The 15,190-nt window shown below is 46.0% G+C and overlaps 1 protein-coding gene across 5 annotated transcripts in view; it reads right to left on the bottom strand.

Annotated features, from left to right (window-relative positions):
• The window catches only part of zeb2a (zinc finger E-box binding homeobox 2a), a 46,306-nt gene that overhangs the window by 12,958 nt on the left and 18,158 nt on the right, over positions 1-15,190 (bottom strand). For all 5 annotated transcript variants that reach the window (XM_026375594.1, XM_026375595.1, XM_026375597.1 and 2 more), the window contains one exon: positions 1,750-2,013. In XM_026375594.1, coding sequence (XP_026231379.1) covers positions 1,750-2,013 — 264 coding nt within the window. The remainder of the gene's footprint in view (positions 1-1,749; positions 2,014-15,190) is intronic.

Below are 15,190 nucleotides of genomic sequence, written 5' to 3'. Positions count from 1 at the left end.
CTCTCCTTCCTCCGTTCCTCTATGTTTTCCTCCCTATCCTCTGTGGAGGATCTGTGGATCAGTAGTTTTCAGTCTGGAGTAGTAGCAGCTTTCCTCGTCTCTGTCAGATCAGTGAGTTTCTTCACCCGGAGGTGTTGTTTGTACTCGAGAACATCGCTCGCAGACGCCATCTGCCCCTCAAACAATCAGTCTCATGAAAGAAAGGCTGGTACAACCAGATTCACTTTGAACAACACATTTAAGGACAGAGCATCTTTCTTATATTTAACAAGAGGCTCAGACGAGCCTTCACGCAGAAACGTCAGATTAACAGTCTGGGGATTGACTCGAATAAAGACACCACGATACAGATTCAAGTCATTTCCAACATCCTGTCTCCCTTTGTAAACAGCTCTCAGATCACATGAGCTTTATTATTCTTATCAACCAGGGCTAAAAGACATTTCCTGGTTGAATGCACGTTAAACCAAAGAACCACGTGCGGACGTCTTTCCTGAAGTAAAAGTATCGCTATCTGGAGAAATATTCCATCACACGTCTGCCTTCATTCGATAGCAGCAAAATGAAAGAGTCTTTATATTATCACCAGTGTGTGTGTGAGCATCAGTCTGTTTCACATCCAGTTGTAGAAAACCATGTGTTGTGTGTATGTGTTCACATTTACTAGCAACTAAATACAACCTGAGTACCTGCACTTTCCACCACCAATGATTTCCAGTTCAAGTTTGAGGTCTGATCTGTGCGAACAAACGTGACACGTGCACGAGTCTCCATACTCACTTTACCTCAAACGAATCATTGAACAATAAAACGAATTTCTTCTGCTGAGTCTGCTGAGTGCAGCAGCTGCTAATGTGTCTTCCCTCTGATGATGATGACGTCTTCTGTGTTTGGACACACGTTTTACTCAGGATGACTTTTTCAGTGTTTCTGGGTTCAGTTGGTCATTAGCGCTGATGAATGGATGCGGTGTCTGTCTCTGTATTTGTCGCTCTGCTCGCCTTATTATACATGCAAATGACTGTCATAAAGCTCCAGATTTCATTTAGCTCCGTTAATGAGCACCGTGCGTCCTAATGAGGGCGTTTGAATCCTAATTAAAAGTATTTGTCTTTGTGGCTCCGCTGACACCAACTGTCCCGTCAGCAGCTTCAGCATCTATTCTCAGTTCATCACGAGACATTACATCTTTATATCAACAGGGACTCGATCGTCGAGGAAGATGTTGTTCTAATGTGAGCCAAAGTACTGAAATAGTGAAATTTATATTATTTATTTTGGATCCCCAGCTACAGTTTGAGATAATACTGAGCTCCCAGGTAGACCTGCAACAGTTAGTGAATTAATCAGCCAGTCAATAGAAAATGTATCTAACTTAACTTTTTTAAATGCAACTCACAGGTTCCACCCTGCCACCTCATATAGGACCCATATATGGGGTGTAGAAATGTATTCTCTGGTGTCCAAACTGCCACACGTTGGTCACCTGATCCCACCTGGAGCTATGCACTGATGAAGACTGTGAAATGCATTCGAAAGCTCTGGGTCGGAATAATCTCTGGTACATTCATTGAAATAGTTTTTTACTTACTAAAACATCACCATCTGCTGAAGTAAACCATTTGATACGACCTTTGAGGTTTTTTTTTAAACTGTTTGATGGGAGTTGATGGTTTCAGAACTAGCTCTAGTACAGTTTGACTAATACCAGGTCTCTACAGTATTTTCTGTTGTGCTGTGCCAACTCACCAGCGCCGTTGAGGTGACTGTCTCTGACTCTCCAGCCATGGTGGTGGTTCTGCAGTCCCTCCCGGCCTTCTGCGTTCTCTTGATCTCGGTACGACAGCAGGGCGTGGGCAACCCGGGGTGACGCCTCCAAAGCAGGCACACCGGCCGGGCTGCCTGCCTCTTCATCCTCCCCCCCTCCTCCTCCGCCGTGTTCCTCAGAGACCAGCACCCTGTCATCCTCGTCTGTCTCCGAACCCGTCTCCACCACATTCTCATAGTTCAGCACTGCAAAACAAACACAACGCAACCATGTTAGGTTTCAACAACAACATCCGGACTAAGACCAGCACATTCCTCAACTGAGATTTTTTTCTGTCCGACTCAGACTCCCAGGGGACTGAAGTCTGTAAATGTTCCCTGACTAAACATAAACCTGGTTCAGACGGGGAACAGAGCAGGGAAACTCGGAGTGGTAACACCACCCAGTAAAAATAAAAGGAAGAGTTAAGTTGGATAAATGTGAAGCTGCAGTTGGATTGTTGTGTAAAAACAGCAAACAGGGAAGAATTTTGTAGGTAAGTGTGTTCTGCCCACGTGGCTTGAACTGACCTAGCTCCAAACAAGATGTTGTGGATAACAACACATGTTCTGAAAATCTATCTCTGCTAATAAACCTTTACTAAAATACTGTTACAGGAGCTGAGCTGATGGTGACAGATGACAGATATGAACGGGGGCCAGACGTGGATTCACAGAGTGATGGAGGTGAAGTAAAGAGAGGGGGACCGGGGGCGGGGGGACCAGGGAGGAGGAATAACAGCAGAGAGTAAAGCACCATGACATCATGGGAACCAGCGAGCAGGGCCCGAGGTCGTCCAGAAAAGGACAATTTTCAGCTTCATTTTCACTTCAGTGTATGCCTAATAAAGCAATATTTCGACAGGCTCTCATGCGTCTTATCTGTGGAGGCTGCCAGCTCAGGAGCGAGTGGGAAGTGGCTCAAGCTTTTTCTCCTCCGGGGATATTATCTACTGCCAGTTTCCAAACTGTAAACCTTTACATCCGAGTGGTGTGCAGGTTCCCAGGGAAGGCAAAATAAAATACAGCTTCCCAGGTTTTTTTCCTTCCCCTTCGGGTACGTGGAGATTAGTCTGTGCATATCTGTTCATAATATGATCTTTGTCTGCCTGCGAGCTGCGGCACTTGCCTCCCGGACAACTGCGCAACAGGTGCAAAATTAAAAAGGGGAGCCACGGTGGGCCGGGCCGAAATCTGCTGACCTGGGCTGAATACCAAGAGCAGGGGTGGGGGTGGAGGGCGTGGGACAAAACCGGCTTTAATAAGAGGTGTGACCGCCAGGATTTAGGGGGAGTTGAGACAGGGTAATGCCCTCTGTGATGAAGAAAAGAAAAGAGGAAGAAAAGAAAGAGCTGAAAAGTGAGACGTGAATGCTCGTTGTGTGGTCTGAGGTATATGTTGGAATATAATATGATCTCACTCAACGACTTAACCCCCTGCCGAATCCCCCAGCCCCCTCTACACCCACTCCTATTGTGGTTTTTGCCTTTTGACTAAAAGAATTTCTGACCTACTGCAGCAGGAGAAGAAATATTCACACCCTCCACAGCAGTTTGGTCGACTGACGACATCCAGACATTTCTATCATATCAGAGTTTGAGAGTCTGTCCTGGACGGAAATACAGTTTCATTCATCATGTGGGTCACCCCAAATCATTAGTGAAGCACAGAGCAGTAACGTCCTGGATTTCATTTACCGGCCCGCTATAACAAACTCGAACACATTAACAAGAGCAACAAGACAACAACTTCGCACACTGATTCCCTCGACACCATTTATCAAAGAAGAGCGAGCTACAGGATAAATCATAAATAGTAAAGTAAGCTGCTAGCACCCTTAACACCTTGTAACACTGTAGAAACAAACTAGCTGCCTGTCAATAGTATCAATAATCAAAGCCAACCACTGCTAGACAACTCCAGTTTTAGTTTTAGTGTAAATATCTCACTTATCTAATGTATATTTCATTTTATTTTGAACAATTTTATTTAAGTCACATTAAAAATAAGTAGTTTTATGTTAGATGTTTGTGCTGTCTATGTACAATGTTTTTTTAATACTTGTAAAAAGCAGATGTTCCTTTTTGCCCATTTAATAATATACTGCACGTGTTTATGTGTCTGATTTTGCATGTCACTGCACAGCGATTGGTTGGTCGGCGTGTTGGTGGGCAGCAGTGACCTCCCAAACAAAAGCCATTCACGGTGCTGTTTGCCTGCCGGGTCACATGACTGTGGTAGAGTGGCAGATGTCACTGGGGGCAAAGCAGCCGACTCACATCTCTGAAAACACGTCTGTCCACCATTTTGTCCCTCACATGCACACACAGCGACAGCTCAAACTGCAGCTCTGCTCTTCAAGAAGAAAAACTTGGGTTTTTCTGACGCAGCGCTCTCGTCGCCAACCCGCTCATCTCACAGAGCTCTGTTGTCTGCAGCCCTCACCTCTGCAGCCGCCCGTCCTTTGTGTCCATTCAGGGAGTTGAGGACAAAGCAGCAACGACACATCGCAGGGCATTACGCCCCCAAACCTCCCCCCTCCTCCCCTCTAACCAGGGTGTTTTACAAAGACACATTAATCTTCTCCCTCTCCTCCCCCCTCCTGAGTTTCATCATCCTCTGCTCAAACATTTTCTCTCAGACTCTGGATGGAAGAACAGACTCATTTCTAATGCAAACAAATGCCTCCAGCTGTTTCAGTGGGGGGACGATGGGGGGAGTCCGGGTTTCCGGGCAGGTGGTCATGGGCAGAAGGTATGCTACAGGGATCAGACGGAACACTGGCTCATGTGTCCTGACTCGTTTTTTTACAGCTCGGAGACTCGAGCGCAGGTGCTGCAGCCAAGCCAGAGAGAAAGAAAGAGACTGAACACTCGCTCCTCAGTTCAGCTGCAAGCGTCGGACCGGTCCTACTGCACACGTACACGAAAACACAAAATATGGATTAGAGTGTGAACACAGGGGAAACAGGAACATAAAGAAGAATCTGAGAAAACATGAACAAACCCAGAAACCTCAACTCAAAATAGTATGAGTGAAAACACACGACTCAGCTCGAATGTGAACATACAAGCTACGCGTTCGTGGTTTGGACTTGAAGTCAAACTGTCAATTTTTGTCTTTCTTTAAAGTATGAACCAGCACATGTGAATTTTTGGCTCGGCCCAAATCAGCGCTTCATTGTCTGTCGATCTGCTGATTGACACGTTGGTCTTCTGACATCAGACCATGGTATGAACCATCCCACCAGCTCTGAACCTTAATGTGAGTCTCAGGAACAGCGGCCAATCACAGCTCTAACGATCCAGAGTGAGGAGGGCGGTGCTGCAGGGTTGATCTGATCAGCAACAACTGCAGCAGATTTTCACGAGCCTCTTTGAGAACAAATGGAACGTGCACAGATCCCAAACGGAGCATCTGAAACATACCTGACAGGTTTGATCCCTTTTATCTCCATCAGGTCACAGCGGACAACTCCTCCGTTATCCAGCAGCACATAAAACATTTCAATCCTCCTATAATCATCCTGGTGTCCTCTCTGTCTCCTCTTACAAATAAAATACTCCACAGGAGATCAAACCACTATCGTCCAGGTGCTGTGTCCACATCCTGCTGCTTACTGCAAGGTAATGAGATATGAAACCAGCTCTCTCTCTCTTTTTTCCTCTCTCTCTCTCTCTCTCTCTCTCTCTCTGTCTGTCTCGCCTGAGAGCAGATCACCTGAGCGAACAACTGGAGGGGGAGGAGGGGGTGAGTAGGTAAGACAGGAGCTGCTTGTGTGGAAAATGAGGTCGCTGCCTAGCGGCTCCAAGGTGGATCACAGGAAAGCAGGAAAGCAGGTAACAGAATCACTGGACCAGTCAACACTATCATGGTACGGGTCATTTCCCCATAAGCATAAATGAACTCCGTGGCCAAACCTACGCAGACAGCTGAGCTCTAACTAATGTGGAGACGTCTGTTCATCTGGCTTCAGTTGATCCTCTGAAATCACCTCATTTCAATGACTTTGTTAAATTTGTGATTTTGGCAGCACACTGCTTCAATTTTGGGTCGTTTCCCTAGAGCGATAGTTCACTACAGTCCACATGGATCCGGTGGTGTTGGACAGGGTTAAATTCCTTCACATAAAACCCAGAGAGGCTTTTCTCTATGCAGCTGCTTCGTGCACTGAAACAGGAAAGAAACAAACACAAACTGTTGATGCAGAGCTGGAAGAACACTATTGTCTAACACGTCATTGTGTGCTGCAGCATTAAGAGCTGGAACTAGCAGGTCTAAACCTAACGATGGAAAAGAGCTCCAGACGAGTCGGTGCCCACCAGCCTTTGGACACCTTAATGCTGTAATGACTTTCTGGCTTTCTGCCGCATATACATCTGTAACACGTTGATCACCTGGTTCACACCACTAACCTCTATCTGCCAGCAACTGTTTAACATTTTGTCTGTTTCAGATGCTTGATTCCCAGGAGAAGAGCTGGATTTTCAGGCCACACAGTTTTTAAATGTGACGTTATGGAAAAAACATGCTGACACTGATGCAGCAATGTGATTTAGTTTAAAATATGGGATATATGAGGATAAAGAGGTGGGACAACAGCATGCGATGCCTGATAATATTTACAGAACTCCCTTTAGAAATCTGACAATTTAATTTCTTTTGCTTGTGGTGACAACCTGCCCTGAAAGTAAATCAATCCATCTGAAGAAGTCACAGTTAGGTCAGCAGGATTTTCAGTTTTCTTGGGCTAAGCTAGGCTACCAGTTTCCCCCTGCTCCCAGTCTTTTTGCTAAGCTAGGCTACCAGTTTCCCCCTGCTCCCAGTCTTTTTGCTAAGCTAGGCTACCAGTTTCCCCCTGCTCCCAGTCTTTTTGCTAAGCTAGGCTACCAGTTTCCCCCTGCTCCCAGTCTTTTTGCTAAGCTAGGCTACCAGTTTCCCCCTGCTCCCAGTCTTTTTGCTAAGCTAGGCTACCAGTTTCCCCCTGCTCCCAGTCTTTTTGCTAAGCTAGGCTAACAGTTTCCCTCTGCTCCCAGTCTTTTTGCTAAGCTAGGCTACCAGTTTCCCTCTCCTCCCAGTCTTTTTGCTAAGCTAGGCTAACAGTTTCCCTCTCCTCCCAGTCTTTTTGCTAAGCTAGGCTACCAGTTTCCCTCTGCTCCCAGTCTTTTTGCTAAGCTAGGCTACCAGTTTCCCTCTCCTCCCAGTCTTTTTGCTAAGCTAGGCTACCAGTTTCCCTCTGCTCCAGTCTTTTTGCTAAGCTAGGCTACCAGTTTCCCTCTGCTCCCAGTCTTTTTGCTAAGCTAGGCTACCAGTTTCCCTCTGCTCCCAGTCTTTTTGCTAAGCTAGGCTACCAGTTTCCCTCTGCTCCCAGTCTTTTTGCTAAGCTAGGCTAACAGTTTCCAATGTTGGAACTGGGTGTGTCCTTGTCACAGGAAGTGGTCAGCTGTCTTCCTCAGTGTGGTGGTGGTGGTGGGGGGTCAACATTGTCTGGTCCTTGATTGAATTAAAATCCCATTTATCTGCAGGGGCCCAGTGCAGCAGGCTGAAAACTCCAGGAGACCCCCCACCCCCCACCATCTCTGATATGAAGCCACCATCTGTGCCCGGCCTGCACACATGTTCCTGCTCTCAACAAATGTTCAGGGGCCCCCACCGCCACACAGACACACCCCCTCACAGAGAGAGCCACAGAGAGGGGGGGGGGGGGGGGTCCTTGTGGTCATAGTGAGTTTCTACAGTCCACCTGTGTTTGACTGTGGATCACTAAGTGTCGAGCACATGCACGCCGACCTCGCCCTCACACCAGCTGCTGACACATCAGTCGGTGAGGGGGGAGACCCGAGTACAGGTCACAACCCCTGCAGCGTGCTGTCTCAGGTGACCCCTGAGGACAGACTGACCTTCAACCTCTGACTGATGCCAGGTCACTGATGATCTCACCCATTAACCTCAGTTTCAGCTGTAGGTTATTTCCTCATTTCCTTCACCACCTTTTTCTGTCCTCTCTTTCCTTGCTTTCCTCCTTCTGAGTCCTTGTCTTCTCTATGTTTCCTAAACACCTTGTTTCCTTCCCTTCCTCCTCATTGAAAACCTTGACTTTCCTACCTCCTTATTTTCCTTCACAGCGTTTGTGTCCCTTACTCCCTCCTTTGTTTCCTTTCCTCAGGTCCTCTTACCTTTCTGAGCTGTGAAGAAGAAACACCTGTCAGTGTAAATGATGTCAGTAAAAATTAAGAGGAATTCATTCACAGGAAGCCCCCACCCCCCCGTCTCAGCTCATAAATCTTCCTGCAGCTCCTTTATGAACTAAGCGACAGTAAATATTTGAGTGTCTATTGTTTCTGCTGTTTCCTCTGAGGCCTCACCGGCTCCTCGGGGAGCCCCCCACCCCACCGCAAAACTCTCTACTGACTGTAGACAGGATCTGAAGGTAGTTAATTAATCCGTTTGTGAACCAACAGAAGAATCAATCTGTCATATTATGAACTGACTGATCTGTTTTTTTAATTCACAGGATCCAGGTCCCATTTCTCACTGGCGTTAAACCAAATGATGGTTTTTCTGTTGTAATTTTATATCAGCACGATGGAGACTGAACCTGATAATGAATAAAAGATTCAATAAAAACATTTCTGCTGAACCTCAGTTCAGATCTGACGTTTAGGTCCTGGCAGCAGAAACCTGATCATTTCTCTGGTATGTACTGTAGACGGAGGATCTAAGAATGGAGAGAAAAATCCCTAAAAGACAGCGGTGACGGGGGAGGACGGGTGAGGCCGGGCTGAGCGAGAGTTTCCATGGCCGACCTGTTGGCAGGCTGATGTGTAATTACAGTCACCACATCCCAGCCTTTTCCCCCATGTGGTCTCCCATTTAGAAAACAAAAAAGGAGATTCGCTCTGTAATTCACCCCTCACAGGGGGGAGGATGGGGGGAGCAGAGGGGAGGAGAGATGTCTTTGGCTAAAAAAAAAAAAAAAAAAAAACACCCACCGCAAAGAGGTTCAGGATATTTTACTCTCCAACTGAAACGCCAAGGAAAATGTTTCTGAGAAAGAAAGCAGGGAGTCGCTCGCCGACAACATCTGAAAACTTATCACAAAGATCCTGAAATGTGCAAAATCCACCCAGGTGTAGTAAAGTGTCGTGTTATAGGTCATCTGCTGTCAGAGCCAAACCAAAGCTGATAGAAAAGTCAGAGGAGACAGGACGCAGGGAAAAAACAGAGGACGGCGTAGGGAAGGATGGAGGAACATAGGGAAGCGAGAAAGGAAGGGAGGGAATGAAGGGAGAAGGAAAGGAAGCTACAGAAGAATGGACCAATAGATACTGACTTTCTGAGAAGTTGCTGTCACTGAGCAGTTTAAAAGTCCTCGACCAAAAATAAGTGAAGATTAAAAAAGTGAGAGAAAATGATGCTGACAGGTGAGACTGACATGAAACCTGTGGTCGTCAGTGTGTGTACAGTGTGTTTTCACAGTTACACTGTGTTATCAGTAAAAGGTGTGACAGTAGCAGTTCCTCTTTGAACGGGTCGAGTCACGCCAACACGTCTGCAGGACCTTAATCACGTTTTAACACCTTGAGAGCTGCAGGTCGGTTAAAAACAGAGAGTTAACACCACCCAAAAAAACTACCACCCTCTGACACCTACAGCCCCCACACAAAATCAGATAACGTCACAGGTCCACACCAGACTCCATTCACATTTCACCTCATTTTAAACTATTCAGAAAATGTAGCCACTCCACTCTGAGGGGCTCAGATCCAGTAAGATAAAATCACTCTGGCAGTAAAGTGGGTACGTTAAACAACAGTTTAAACACAAAACCTTAAACACAACCTTTAAACACTTTAAAATCTCCCTCTGAAATGAGTGAAAACAGAAAAATGTGAACCAGCAGCAGACAGGAGTTCGGTCCTTGAAAGTCAGACTGTGTTAATCATGTTTTTATTGCAAGAACCTGGAGGTGGAGTGAAGGTGTAACGTTAACCCTATCAGCAGCAGAGCGTGACAGTTACAGCCCTGCCCGTCTCACCTCGGCCTCGGCGTGTCGTCTGATTAGAGGAGAAAACACTGCTGCTGCTCCGTGATAAGACGCCACACTGACAGAAACAGGCGAGCAGAGAAGGAGCAGGTCAGAGGTGGAGCGAGTCAGCGGTGATGAAGAGTGTGGGCTGTGATGAAGAGTGTGGGCTGTGATGAAGATAAGGAGTGTGATGAAGAGTGTGGGCTGTGATGAAGAGTGTGGGCGGTGATGAAGATGAGGAGTGTGATCAAGAGTGTGGGCTGTGATGAAGATGAGGAGTGTGATGAAGAGTGTGGACTGTGATGAAGAGTGTGGGCTGTGATGAAGATGAGGAGTGTGATGAAGAGTGTGGGCTGTGATGAAGATGAGGAGTGTGATGAAGAGTGTGGGCTGTGATGAAGAGTGTGCTGTGATGAAGAGTGTGGGCTGTGATGAAGAGTGTGGGCTGTGATGAAGAGTGTGCTGTGATGAAGAGCGTGGTCTGTGATGAAGAGTGTGGGCTGTGATGAAGATGAGGACTGTGAAGAAGAGTGTGGGCTGTGATGAAGAGTGGGCTGTGATGAAGAGTGGGCTGTGATGAAGAGTGTGGGCTGTGATGAAGATGAGGAGTGTGAGCAGTGATGAAGATGAGGAGTGCGAGCAGTGATGAAGATGATGAAGATGAGGAGTGCGAGCAGTGATGAAGATGATGAAGATGAGGAGTGTGAGCAGTGATGAAGATGATGAAGATGAGGAGTGTGAGCAGTGATGAAGATGATGAAGATGAGGAGTGTGAGCAGTGATGAAGATGAGGAGTGTGATGAAGAGTGTGGGCTGTGATGAAGAGTGGACTGTGATGAAGAGTGTGGGCTGTGATGAAGAGTGGGCTGTGATGAAGAGTGTGGGCTGTGATGAAGATGAGGACTGTGATGAAGAGTGTGGGCTGTGATGAAGAGTGTGCTGTGATGAAGAGTGTGGTCTGTGATGAAGAGTGTGGGCTGTGATGAAGATGAGGAGTGTGAGCAGTGATGAAGATGAGGAGTGCGAGCAGTGATGAAGATGATGAAGACCAGGAGTGTGAGCAGTGATGAAGATGAGGAGTGTGAGCAGTGATGAAGATGAGGAGTGCGGGCAGTGATGAAGATGATGAAGATGAGGAGTGTGAGCAGTGATGAAGATGATGAAGATGAGCAGTGTGAGTAGTGATGAAGATGAGGAGTGTGAGCAGTGATGAAGGTGATGAAGATGATGAAGATGAGCAGTGTGAGTAGTGATGAAGATGAGGAGTGCGAGCAGTGATGAAGGTGATGAAGATGAGGAGTGTGAGCAGTGATGAAGATGATGAAGATGAGGAGTGTGAGCAGTGATGAAGATGATGAAGATTAGGAGTGTGAGCAGTGATGAAGATGATGAAGATGAGGAGTGCGAGCAGTGATGAAGGTGATGAAGATGAGGAGTGTGAGCAGTGATGAAGATGATGAAGATGAGGAGTGTGAGCAGTGATGAAGATGATGAAGATGAGCAGTGTGAGCAGTGATGAAGATGATGAAGATGAGGAGTGTGAGCAGTGATGAAGATGATGAAGATGAGCAGTGTGAGCAGTGATGAAGATGATGAAGATTAGGAGTGTGAGCAGCTGCTGTGTTAAAGGTAAAAAGCAAACGAAGCTGCAGAAGTAGAAAAAGGGAAAATTCTCTTTTGAACTTTGGATCTTGTTCTACATCAAACTTCATCTTTCTGTGTAACCGTTCAATTAATCATCAGCTGCTGTGGTTGGGGGGGTGATGGGGGAGGGCGGTGGGGGTGTAGCGCTGACATCCACCCGCCTATAAAAACACAGGCTGCCTTAAGAGACAGTCAGACTGTAGGTGTGAATAATGCAGCGGAGCTCGCTCTGCAGTTTGAGGGTTTACAGCCCAGCAGCCTCTCTGGAGGGAGGAGCAGGGGGCTGAATACCCAAAAAGTGTGAATTATTCACCCCCCAGGTGGAAGAGGAGAGTTATTAAATCCCTCTGATGAACAGCAGCGTTAGAAAACTGCAGGTGATTTAACTTCCGACAGCCGAGGGTTTAAACCTCACTCTTCAACCATCTGGTTTACTGGCAGATCAGGATCCTCCTGGATCCTCCTGGATCCTCCTAGTCCACATAAAGTGAAATTGGATCCTGTTTGTGAGCTTCAGCCCAGAGACTGTTTCATTTTTCACATCAGAGAAACATCTGCATGAATACAAACCTCACACACAAGTGTTACCGCAACATAAAACGTGACAGGTGACGTCATTCAACGTTAGAAGAGAACAAACTGGAAAGTCCCATAAGTAAGGACATAAAAACAAAGGTGAACGTTAGGAAACGAGAAACATTTGAACTGAAACGTAGACTGTACTGAACTGAACAACAGAGGACACAAAGAACGCTTAATTAATCAGAGTAATTCACACTGTGACTTAAGAGATTCAGATTCGATGTTGAACGTAACCTCGGATTTTAACGTGAGTCCGAGACAAAGTACTACTTTTGTTTAGAGACGGAGAAAGAAGAATTTAATAATAACCAGTCTGAGCCGAGACAACGCAGCTTAACGAGCTGTAATTAACACAGACACACGGAGTGTCAGGTATTGCTTCACTCCGCCTTCAGACCTTTTGTGGATCTGTTCCTGGAACAGTTTGCAGTAGTGAAACTGCTGATGGAGTCACTTTACCGTTGACTCACAAGACCTCTGTCCACCACAACCTGCAGCTGGACACAAGAAGAAGCAGAAAAGTGTAGCTGTCATCAGTTTGTACTCACACATCTGAACTTGATTCTCGGGAAGTCGACACCTTTTTTAACTGACAGTAAAACTGTATGAACCTAAACCTCTAAACCTCAACAGGAGGCGAAGAGGAAGAGTCTTTTCTGCACCAGACGGTCATTTTGTGTCAGGCTGATCTTCCCGACACTGTGAACCCTGGGTACAGGCTCTACGAGGCCCCCCTCCCACCCAGGACCAGGACACACAACATACAACGGTAATAATGAATAAAACGAGGTGAGGTTGGCAGCACAGTAGGCGTAAGTTAGAACAGCAGCATGTGCTTTTAGTACACCAACTAATTTCATCATGATCACATTTCTATCTCACTAAGCCTTCAGCTTCCCCTCTGCGCTCTTCATGTGAGGAAGAATAGTTTGTCCACATTCTTTGCTAAAAGCAAACTGCTATGGTTCCCCAGTCCAAAGTGTTTAGGGTGGAAATCGCTTTGCTTCCAAAATGCACGAGGGTCCGAGTGGGCTTCACTTCTCAAATTCTGCCACACGTTCATTCATGCTAGTTGTGCCACTGTGGTAGACCAGCTTCCATTGACACGTTCACAGTAGGGTTAGGGTTACTCTAACTCTAACTTACTCTTTTCCATCCTTTGCCTTGTACCTTGTTCAGTTGCAAGGTACATAAGATAAAAGTCTGATAAATGGTTAAATGTGTATACATAGATATATATATATATATATATATATATATATATATATATATATATATATATATATATATATATATATATATATATATATATATATATATATGAAACATGTATTTGTATTGTATTTCATGTAAAAAGAATATCCAGAAAACGGTGAAGGTAAAACTGACAAAACATCAGAGAACCGTATATCAATTTTACGTGATGTTTCATTTCTCTCAATCAACTTATTGATCCAGTTTTGTTGTTACAGGTTAATATCTTATCACCCAACCACGGAGCTGTGGTTGGTATGTATAACCAACCTGGTCGTGGATTCAGCCAATCAGAGAGCTGATTAAATCAGATGTGTATCTGAGTTCACTGTGACCTGGGAACAACCACTCTTTCCTGCCCCCCTAGCCTCAGGCCCCTGGTTGGATGATGACCCCAACCCCCACCTCCCCTTTCTGCCTTCTCTGAGGTGATGTAAACTGACAGGCGTTTGGGCCCCGGGGCCGAACTTTCCAGGCAAGTGAACACGTACATGAAGGACGTCTGAACCGTTGCTTGTTCATTGTGAGTCAGCATGAGGCTGACCAATCACATCAGTGACATGACAGGTCACCTGACCAGCTGACACCTGAACACACCTCCAGGTATATGTCAGATGACATCACATACTCTGAACCCAGAGATGTTCATTTTACTGTGGACTTGGATCTCCACAGGGATAACACCACAATCTCAAGGGGACACAAATGGTCCAAAAAGCCTCTTCCCTCAGTCGTCTCTGACATGACAGGAACCAATTATTCTAAACTGGATCAGTCCAAACTGCATTCACCAAAACTGGACCACAACCAGGCACCTGTTCAGAGGTCCTAGACCCCCAGGGACCCCGATATCCACAAGATTTAGAATCTGATTCAGTTCTGCCAGCATCTCCATGCTCCATGATGTGGTCCTGGTCTTGTAGCAGGACTCTTAGTGTAAGACCTGTTTTAAGACCTGACCTTGAAACCCTTGTATTATTCCATCTCAGGAGAACCTGTTCTGTCGTCTGTTCTCTGACAGTGATAAACCAGCTGTTGGCATGACACCTGAAAACGTTCCCATAGGACAACCCGACACCTGATTCAATTTAAAAAGACTCACTGCTTCTTCATGAGACGGAACCTGGATCTGGTCTTAGCATATTCCTGCAATCTGCTGACTGGGTCTGATCCGGTTTCCAGACTCTGAGGTCTGATTGTGAAGCTGCTGCTGTACTGAACCGAGTCGCATCTTCCCGCTAACGATGTAAATCACAGGTGAACTGGTAGTTTCTGGACTGTGTCCTGCAGCAGCTTAATGGCCAAACCACAAACATCATGTGCAGAAGAGATGAACACTGCTGTAAACCGAGCTCGTCTCTTACGATGCTTCTGTTTCTGCAGTTCCTATATTCAGAGGTTTCTTACGCCTTCACGTCTGTGTCGCGCCAAATGACGGCAGACTGCGTCAAACTGTAACGTGTTGTCGTTTTCACTCGGGTTCCTTTGAACCGCGTGTTCGTACTTTAACATGTTCTGAGCCACTTAAACTATAAGAGCAGCTATACAAACCATTTCTGGTTCTCAACATCAAATATGAATGTAATGCATTAGAAAGTGGATCAGCAGCCTGCAGATACACAGGCGATGTTCAGGACGAGTCACCTGTCAAGAGGAAGTAGATTTAACATGTCTGAAACATAAGTGCTGAAACTTTCAGTTTGTTTTTAGCCAGAACTCTTTTTACAAACAAACTAAAACTAGTGATAGTTCCTGAAATCCTGGTTCCTGATCAGTATGTTAAAGATACAGTTTGTCAGTGGTGCAGTAGCGCAAAACCTGGTGTAGGTCTACAGGATCTGCCCAAGTGTTTTTGAACAATGAGCAGCAATAAGA

Source organism: Anabas testudineus, chromosome 21 (assembly GCF_900324465.2).
Source record: "Anabas testudineus chromosome 21, fAnaTes1.2, whole genome shotgun sequence".
In the NCBI taxonomy this organism is placed as follows: domain Eukaryota; kingdom Metazoa; phylum Chordata; class Actinopteri; order Anabantiformes; family Anabantidae; genus Anabas; species Anabas testudineus.
Note: the sequence above shows the minus strand (reverse complement) of the source record. Positions and strands in the feature narration are given on the sequence as shown.